Source organism: Argentina anserina, chromosome 7 (genome assembly GCF_933775445.1).
Source record: "Argentina anserina chromosome 7, drPotAnse1.1, whole genome shotgun sequence".
Classification (NCBI taxonomy): domain Eukaryota; kingdom Viridiplantae; phylum Streptophyta; class Magnoliopsida; order Rosales; family Rosaceae; genus Argentina; species Argentina anserina.
This window is the reverse complement of record NC_065878.1, coordinates 350,910-361,733: the sequence shown is the minus strand read 5'-3', so window position 1 is coordinate 361,733 and position 10,824 is coordinate 350,910. Positions and strand designations below refer to the sequence as shown.

General features: G+C 33.7%; 1 protein-coding gene across 1 annotated transcript; it reads left to right on the top strand.

Annotated features, from left to right (window-relative positions):
- The first annotated feature begins 1,153 nt into the window (after window positions 1-1,153).
- On the top strand, window positions 1,154-2,453 carry LOC126802790 (GTP 3',8-cyclase, mitochondrial). Its single transcript, XM_050530494.1, has 3 exons — window positions 1,154-1,466; window positions 1,554-2,129; window positions 2,242-2,453. The coding sequence occupies exons 1-3, from the start codon at window positions 1,407-1,409 to the stop codon at window positions 2,416-2,418; spliced, it is 813 nt and encodes a 270-aa protein (XP_050386451.1). The 5' UTR covers window positions 1,154-1,406; the 3' UTR covers window positions 2,419-2,453.
- Window positions 2,454-10,824: the final 8,371 nt, after the last annotated feature.

The following is a 10,824-nucleotide window of genomic DNA, read 5'->3' as shown; positions in this document are numbered from 1 at the left end:
ATCCACGAATATACATCATGAAGTAACTCTCGCCATTCGATTCCATATCGTCATGTGATAAATTTCACCAAAATGAAAACATATGGTTAGTTTAAATTCATCACACATGAAATCAATAAAAAAATGAAATTACTAAAGTAACAGTAGGGTAAAAATAATTTTTTACCGGGAAAATTACCATTCCCCATTTACCAATTTATCAATTTACCAGAATAGGTAAAAACCTCTCTCACCGAACCGGGTTAGACTCAAAAATTCGGGTTGACGGGTCGAGCAAGCGCTGGGCTTGCAGCGTGTAGCCGCACCGGGGGGAGGGGTCGAGGAGGATCGCCGTTGGACTGGGTTGGACGACGCCGACTGGGGCTCGTCACTGCTGCGTTAGTGACGCTGAGGAGTCATCGAACAAGGCCGGGTTAACAAATCTGGCTCGGTTCGGCGTTCTGGGATGTGCGTGCAGCGGCGGCGCAAGAAGATGTGATTGGGTCGATCTTCGTCGTCGTCGAATTTTCGAGGAGGAGCAGGTTGTGATCTGAACACCGGAGTCTGGGAGGCTCGTCGGCACGAGGTCAACGTTGGAGGAGGACAGGGGTGCCCAGAGCAATTTTCTGGGTGCCCTAAGTCAAAACCGATTTTGGTTTTTGTTTTTGTTTTTTTTACGATTTGTTTTAGTAGAATTTTTTCTCATGACTTTTCATCATCTTCTGTCGAATTTTTCATGACGGAAGGAATTTATGTCTTCTTCTGTCGAATTATTTTCATGACATAAGGAATTTTTCTCAGAAATTAGGGTTCTAGACCTAGGAACTTAGGGTTAGAACTATGTGGCGATAACGTGTTACAGAAGAATGTAAAACGCATCGAATATGGAGAAGTATATATTTATTCATTGATAAGGAAGCTTTATATATAGACATTACATTGAGTATCTTGTAGATTCAGTGATTATATATCATTCCTTAACTAGACTAACATATACTAATTAGAGTAATTCTTCTACAATAATTTCTAGATTATGCATTAAAAAGTATGAGATTCAATTAGAATGAGCAAAATTTTTATTCACCAGACATCTAACTGATTTCATTATTTAAGTCTATAATCTCTAAAAATCTCGGCTGCGTGAGCCACGACTGCGTTTGTTTCCTCTTTCTGCTGAATGGACAAACGGCTGAGATCCGGAGAGAAGAGCCAAATCGTAGTTTAGAGGAGTCGTGATCAGTCAGTTCATCTCACCAAATTTGAGCGGCCTTTCGTCTCTTCCAAAAGGAAAGACAAGATGACTACCAAAGGAGCCGGGTAAGGTTTAGCCCTCCAATTTCTGCTGTCTGCTTTGGTCTCACCACCCAAACCCAATTTCCTTCAGATCATTATACCCCGCTCTTCATTTGATCCATTCTCCTGCGAAGATGATGAAGCCTCATCTTCCCAACTTTCGTACAGGCTTTCGGATTTTCAATTCCTTCCTGGTAACTCTCTCTTCCTCCTCCATTTCTATCTTTTGTTCAGTTATGTTACATCCCACATTTTCAAGTTGATGATTTGAATCTTATCAGTGCTCGTGCTTTGAAACCGGGCCCAGCTCCTCCAGGGTTGCTGCTTCCCCTTATGCAACTTGCACTAGTGCTACGTTGCCGGAAGAGCTCAATCAAGTCTCCAACAATATGTTGGTTGATTCATTCGGAAGGCATCACACTTACTTGAGGATCTCCTTAACAGAGCGCTGCAATCTGCGATGTCAATACTGCATGCCGGCTGAGGGTGTCGACCTCACTCCTGCCTCCAACATTCTCTCACAGAATGAACTTGTTCGTTTGGCTAATCTCTTTGTAAGCTCCGGGGTCAATAAGATTCGTCTGACTGGAGGAGAGCCAACTGTAAGGAAAGATATAGAAGACATCTGCTTGCACTTGTCTAACTTGAAGGGATTAAAAACACTGGCTATCACTACTAATGGAATCACTCTTGCACGGAAACTGCCCAAGTTGAAAGAATGCGGCCTTAACGCCGTCAACATTAGTTTAGACACCCTGGTCCCGGCCAAGTTTGAGTTCCTGACCAGGCGTAAAGGCCATGAAAGGGTTATGGACTCAATTAATGCTGCCATAGACCTCGGTTATAATCCTGTTAAGGTATTTTTCCTGTTTCTCAAACTTGTTGTGGTATGTTGTTTTTCTTGCTTATGTATTCTTTGCTTTTAGAATGATTATTATTACTCATTGTTTCTGATTATTTATTATTCAGGTAAATTGCGTTCTGATGCGTGGGTTCAATGATGATGAGATTTGTAATTTTGTAGAACTGACACGTGAAAAGCCAATCAACATTCGATTCATCGAGTTCATGCCTTTTGATGGAAATGTATGGAATGTTAAGAAACTTGTACCCTACGCTGAAATGCTGGATACTGTGGTAAGGTAGAACTCTGATGGATAATCGTACCAAGTGAATCCAACTGTTCCTTAGACTGTTAATGTGGGAGAATGTCTTTCTGTTTTGGTGAATGATGTTTGAGATAGTATTTTGGCAAAGGTTTGGCTCTTGAATGCAAAGGAGAAGTGATTTTATTTGAGAGGTGACACCTTATATATATAGAGGAAAGAGATAGCAAGTTCCTATAATCAATGTCATGCTTTATTCTCTAAATCATGTCATGTTTTATTTCCTAAATCATGTCATGTTTTATTCCCTAAATCATGCCATGTTTTATTCCCTAAATCATGCCATGTTTTATTCATTTAGTGATCATCTTCTAGCTTTTAGGTTGCATATGTATGGATCCATCTCTCTTTTTTTCACTTAATTAATCTTAACATTTATTTCTTCCTTTTTCTCTTCTTCTTTCCACAGAAAGGACTCCATTTCTTAATTCATGTCATGCTTTATTCCATTAATGATCATCTTCTATTTCATTATTGCATGACTTGTTGATAATATGACTCCATGTGCATGGATTCTCCTTTATTTTCTTTAGTATTATATCTTAAATCCAATCGAAAAATAAGAAAATAAAATCATAAGTAAGAGATAATTAGTTTCGAAAATTATGTCATAATCTAGACAATTGTTGTCTTAAAAAGACACATGTAATATATGAGTTCAACTAAATTAGGAAAGTTTCTAATTTGCAAAAATAAAACTTGCTAGAACAAGTAAGTTAGTAGAACATAAAAGTTCATTTAGGAAAGTTACGCAAATAGAGTTTCAATTCAAGTAGGACTTTCCCAAATGATACGTTTCTTAGTCTAGCAAGGATTCCTAGTGCAAAGACTTTCAAAATATCACCAATGCGACCAAAACGTAGAAAGATAAAGACTGCTAATCCAACTAGGTTTCTTAGTCCTACATGGATTCTTACTCAAATTAGGACTCTAGACTAATTCTGCATTTTTAACTCATGTAAGCACAAAAATGCATGCAATACCGCCCAAGACTCTTACTACGACTCAATGACTCAATAGTACAACAATAAGAACTAAGAAAAGTACATATTGAGGTAAAAACATGTTAAGAACGTCGCACAAAATGCTCCTATCAACTACCCCACACTTGGTTTTTGCTAGTCCCTTAGCAAAATAAAACTAAACAAGACACTATTGCTCCTAAATGATTGCCTCAGAATCTCAAAACACATAGATTTCAAGTTTATAAGTATTTGAATGTAAACACATAAATTCCAAGTTTCATAGACATGCTTCATAGTATGAATAAGTCAGATACGAGACAATAAGCATTTAACATGTTTAATCAATCTAATCCTCCTCACAATGTATACTCTCTTCTTTTCACTCAGATTCATAGTTATCATTCACACACAAGTATATGCAAGAGAAAAGATATTAAGGTATCAAATAACTTGCATATTTCAACAAATGAAAGGACTTTGTGAATAACAGAGAAAAACCTCATTTAACAGCTAAGTGCACAAATTGACCAAAACCATATGCTCAACTCTTGTGATCATCTCCATAAACCAAGATTTGCTCATTTTAAGAATCATTATGATCATTAGATAAGGTAAATATTTAGGCTTAGCTAAAGGCATGAAATATTAAGGGATAACAAAGATAATCTTATAGACTTAGCAGAGTAAACATCATCATTATAATACCACACACCATCAGGGGCCGAATATAACAAGTTGGGCACAATTATCATTCTAACCACAAAGTAAACATGGACAAATGTCAAGTAAATAATTTTAGACCTTTAATTACAACTCAACTCCAAATCACAAATGGAATACAACATAGCATTTTTTATTTTCTTTTTTCTTTTTCTGCCGAGTTCATCATTAATTTTTTTTCTTTTTCTTATTTTTCTTTTCGACAATGCTTACTTAGACACTTGTTGATTCTTTTTTTCAAATGTCTTCCACCCCACACTTATTTCATGCATTATCATAACATCATCTCAACAAGAATTTTGCCAAGTCTATAGGACAATGTAGAGGTAACTATACTAAGCATGAAGATAACATAGGTGATGAAGAAAATGTTTAATGTTGGCTCAAATGGGGTTCAACTAAGAGGTCTCAAACATGGCACATAAAAGGATACATGGCTGTTTGGTTAAAGTGGTGGTATTCCTATAAATGATCCATGAATCATTTTCAAAATCTGAGCATTTTATGACTTAAAAGTTTCAACAATCACAAAAGTGAGTTATAGTCAATTCTAGAGTTCATTAAAAGCTATGACACATAGCTCTTGAATATGCAAAGAATAATGAGGTTCATGAACAACCACGAAATTTCATATTACATCTCATGAAGAAAGTACATATAGGCTCAAAAACTCACAAGTTGTTATGGACTTTAAACTGACCAAAAATGTATGTCATAATCAATCAATCTAAATCTCACATGTTCATACCGAATCTACATTATCAACAAAACTTACAATTCAATTCTTATGGAATGCAAAACCATCATCTATGTATTTAGAGACATAATCATCATAGACTTTAGGGGCATCCTAAGAGTCAATTGACTCAAATAAAGCAAACACATTTTTTTTTACTTTTTTGTTAAACAAAAACAAACAAACACAAAGCAGACTTGTAAACCTACCCCACACTTAGAAAATTACATTGTACTCAATGTAAGCTCAATAGTAAGAATGTAATTCACAAGCTTAGAATAAGATCACATAGAAACACATATACAATTCAACCATTAGAGTGAAGGACTTAGAAAATTCGAACTCTCGTAGACGACTCCTCCACAGATACGGTTGAAATGAGTTGCCTCCCATGCAGCGCTTGAGTTTTATAGTCTCTCAGCCTAGACTCTCTCATGTTCATTCTCCTTTAGACGCATCTCTCACAATTGTCTCCTCATACGTTTGCTCCTCAAATGGCTTATAGTAGGGCTTATGTCGATGCTCATTCACCTTGAATGTCTTCCTTGTTGTATCACTTTGAATCTCAACTGCACTATGAGCAAACACGTTAGTAACAACAAATGGGCCAACTCAACGAGAACGAAGTTTTCCTGAAAACAACATAAGCTTCGAATGGAATAACAGAACTTTCTGGCCCACTTGAAACTTCTTTCCTCTAATCATTTTATTTATTATTTTTTATATTTTCTTTTATTCTTTTTTATTTTTTTATTTTTTTATTATTTTTTTTACGAAATCTACAAGTGTAAAGTATTACTAAGTCTAATTGATTTTATTCACACACAATCATAACATTTAAGGTATGTGGAACAGAGGAGCTAACTGTGCAATAGATTGAAACAGCCCCAGGTAAGGGTCTTGCTTTATTCGATATACCTTAAAACTTAGAATATCATTTTCTTTTGAAACTATATACATCTATTTATACAAAGTTATTTTCTAAGTGAGGTGAATGTGCGGCCTAAGTACGTCGTTTAAACACAAACTCATTCCTTTGTTTCAGAAGGCTGGATAGCTAGAATCAGAGATAGTCACAAGGCATGACTTATTTGTTGGACACCACGGGGCCACATCCTCTAAAGGATGCTTTCCGAATCGACTCCATCACTGAGATGTATGTCAGTCTATGGGTCTCTGAGATCCAAATTTGTAAACCTTGAACCAGGGTAATGAAAATATCATACCCCTTACTCAGCTCGGAATAACTTTATGTATTAGACTGACAAAAAAGTGTTAATAAAAGTCGCCCTCAACTCCAAGTGATTAGCAAGGTACAAATGGAGAGTTAAGACTAATATTAACAAAATTGACACTACCTATTCCGTTCACTTTATAACTTACAATAAACTAAGTATAAATAAACATTTTAGATTCCTTAAATTTTTATCCAAGTGTAACAAGTATTCTATATGCATACTACAACAAAATTAAAACATTTATCACAAAAATATAGAATAAAACAAAAAAATGTTTAAATTTTGTTTACAAAGGTACTGTTGACGTTTTTTTTTTTAATTTACTGTGCTCACTTTACTGTTACTGATTACTGTTCACATATATATATATTATTAATTTTTTTTTCGATTTATTGTTTTACTGTACACAAAATTTAGTTTTACAAAGTTAAATTTTTATTTTTTTATTTTTTTGTTTGTTTTTGTTTATGGTACACTTTACAAAAAAATAGTTTTTTATTACAATTTATAAGTATTTTTACATTTTTACACTTTACAAAAATACAAAAAAAATTATAGAAATTTACCTTTTTTTTCTTTTCGTAAAGATGTAAAAAAAATACTTGTCAATTTTTTTGCTACAGAATATTACTATTCACCGTATTGTTCACATGAATTTATTTTTACAAATATACAATATAGTATAAAATTAACACTTCAAAGAATTAATATTTTCTCAATTTCCCAGCAACGGCGCTAAAATGATAGAGCGTTAATTAAAACGTCTATAATAAACCCTGAAAAATGTCGTCGTTAGTATAGAATAAACAAAGATCGTTCAGTCCGGGGAATTGAAGGGAACTCTAAACTTTTAGTGCTAACAAATAATGGGGGGTTTGAGATTGATTATTAACTACTAATGAAAATAAATCATAAATTACTATTTACATGATCGACTTCTCTTTAACAAACTTAAACCAAATTTACCATTACACAATATAATTACAAGTTCGAACCTATCATGCATTCTAATTCGACCAATTACATACTTTTTAGACACCAATACAATTAGAGCCTTAGGAAATCATCTAATCATGCAAGATTTCAATTTACATTTAGATTGACTTAGGGCCTAATCTAAATTTGTATGCAATCGAATTCAATAACACTTCGAGTTGAAATCAAACAAGATTACATTTAAGCACCAAATCTTTGTTGGAGACATGATTCATGTGTGGCGTCACCCACCATGGTTTCACATGCAAATTTCCAAAATTTTTACCACTTTTAATCAACACAAACCGAAACTACTTAGGACATGATTCGATTTGTGTCAATATGGTTGGTGAATCTAGCACTCAAACACAATCTTAGGGACTGCATCCAAACACTAAATTCATATGCACATATCTGAAAATTATCTAAAAGTATGAGAAAGATGATTAGAACACAATAATAGAAATACAAACTCAATAATTATAGGAAACCATCAATTTCGGTAAAGATCCAAAAATCCAATATAACAATCTTGAAATTTTCAATTCTTAATACAAAACAATAATCCCACACAAACAGCATACTACAATATTCATATACAAAGTATCGTAGAAAATCAAAAACGAACAAACACCTGAAGAAGAGTTGCGAGAATCACACGTTGTAAGAACCTTGGAGGTGTGTCTTCAATGGTGATTTCGGTGGAGATTGAATTTGTATATGTGGGAGAATGACTTGCTGTTTTGGTGAATGATGTTTGAGATAGTATTTTGGCAAAGGTTTGGCTCGTGAATGCAAAGGAGAAATGATTTGATTTAAGAGGTGAAACCTTATATATATAGAGGAAAGAGAGAGCAAGTTTTTATAATCAATGTCATGCTTTATTCCCTAAATGATGTCATGCTTTATTCCCTAAATCATGCCATGTTTTATTCCATAAATCATGCCATGTTTTATTCCCTAAATCATGCCATGTTTTATTCATTTAGTGATCATCTTCTAGCTTTTAGGTTGCATATGCATGACTTCATCTCTCTTCTTTTTACTTAATTAATCTTCACATTTATTTCTTCATTCTTCTCTTCTTCTTCCCACAGAAAGGACTTCATTTCTTAATTCATGTCATGCTTTATTCCCTTAATGATCATCTTCTATTTAATTGTTGCATGACTTGTTGATGATAGGACTCCATGTGCATGGATTCTCCTTTATTTTCTCTAGTATTATATCTTAAATTCAATCTGAAATAAGAAAATAAAATCATAAGTTAGAGATAATTAGTTTCGAAAATTATGTCATAATCTAGACAATTGTTGTCTTAAAAAGACACATGTAATATATGAGTTCAACTAGATTAGGAAAGTTTCTAATTTGTAAAAATGAAACTTGCTAGAACAAGTAAGTTATTAGAACATAAAAGTTCATTTAGGAAAGTTTCGCAAAAAGAGTTTGAGTTCAAGTAGGACTCTAGACCAATTATGCGTTTTTAACTCATGTAAGCACAAAAAAATGCATCTAATACCGCCCAAGACTCTTACTACGACTCAATGACTCAATAGTACAACAATAAGGGCTAAACAAAGTACAAATTGAAGTAAAAACATGTTAAAAACGTCGCACAAAGTGCTCCTATCATTTGTTACGGAAAAATGATTTCAATTGTTTGTTATGTTCATGTAGGATAGATCGGAACTTGTTCAGGATATTGGGCTTTACGGTCTAGTGCGTTTATACCAATCCGGCTTCACTCCATCTGTAATCATCTACTACTCTAAGTCGATTTTACTTTCCAAGTTTGAATTGAATTAATTGTCATTGGAATCGAAGGAGGACGTGAATGAAAAGGCAAAGATTTTGACATTGCTGAATTCACTCTTCACTGAGATGTTTATTTTCCTTTTTGAAATTTTCTTGTTCAACTATGAACTTCATCTGCAAAATAATTGCTTAATGCTTTTTCTCCATTTCAAGGTTTATATAGTATTATTTGTCTTCAAAGCTTTCTTATTCTAGCCATTTTTTGCTTATGTGGAGGCCATGTTAGGCTATGTTGGCAGCTGTTAGCATTTCAAGAATTCAAGCATCTGGTTCTGTTTAGCTTTCTTTGCAGATTGAACAAACATCAGTTTCAGTTTAAAATGAAGTCCTACTTTGCTGAAATTATGGTTGATTTCTAGTTATGTTTCTGGTATACTATACGATTCGAGAATTCTGAATAGAATTACATAACAACTTGGAGGGTCATAGTTCACAGACATGTATTGATTATACAATCAGCAACAGGGTATGCTGCATCTTTGCAAGTTTCAGCAGCAAGGTAACTAATCTGATATAATAGTTAGTCACTGCTACTGGGATTGACATTATTATGAAATGTGGGTTATCATAGCTTATCAAGGTCTGCACAATATAGTTGATCAAATTCTTGAATTTATTATATATATATTAAATATTATTTTACAAAATGTATCTAAAACACTGCATACTAGAAAAAATGTATCCTCGTATCATGCCGTACCAATATCCGTGTCCCGTATCCGTACTGGTGCATCATAGGTTATTTGCTTAAGGTACCCGACAAGGCATGTTTCAACAGAACAAGAGCAACACATAAGTCTGTTTTTCTTTAATGGACTGAAGCAGTCCTAAATATGCATGAATAAGATTGCACTGGAATCTTCAAATCAAATTCTACATAAAATAAGACAAACATGGTGGTAACCATCAAATCCATCCTGGTATCACTAGAATATAAAAATATACAGACCATCAATAAAAGATATGAAATAGTTCATTGCCCACATGCAGATCAGCTAGAAGGAAAATGTCAAAGAAGCATCTTAATGACGATGTAATATTTAAATACCCAGTTCCTCAAAAGCAATTGTTGGGAAATTGCTGAAGAAAGCCCGGTATTAGTTGCAAAGGATGTCGGCAGACTCACGCTCATGTCGCACTCGTGGCACCAGAAGGTCAGCTAATCGTGAACAATCTCTATTTCCGTCGAACAGAGATTGAATCGGAAATGGGAGTTATGAACTGGTGCATTTCGCCCATTTGAGATTGAAGGCGACGTCGTAATTATTTATGTTTCTCACTATTTTACTTTCTTTTTTAAAATTTTATGTTAGGTAGTTGATATTAAACACTAAAATTTTGGCGAAAACGGAAATATAAAAGATTTGAAAATTAAAATTTTTTATTTTAATAAATAATTAAGTTAATTGATGGAAATTTATACAAAAAACATGAAATTTTTAAATGAAATTTTGGAAAATGTTTATTTGATCTATTATCTACTATATGTCATAAAAAATTATTATATAACTATAAGTGTATAGTGAGTTATAGTAATTTGAGGTGAAATAATCGTTGAACATTATTAAAAATCTACTAATATATATATATATATATATATATATATATATATATATATACCCGAAGGGAGGCTACCTCATCACGCCTTATTTACATATGATACATTGAACATGAAATTACATGAGTGATTTAGAATCACATAAATGAGCAATGAGGTACAAAATTTTCACTATCTTCATCATGTCTTTGAGTAAAATCATGAGTATATTGTGAAGAATAGTCATTAAATCATACATCTCCTTTTCTAATTTTGCATATACTGACTTATATGTCAACCATATGGGTCGTGGGTGATTGAGTGTGGGTTGTGATACTGGTAGTTACCGTTTAGATCAAGCATTTCTTGACTTTGACCATAACCATAGCTTTTGTGA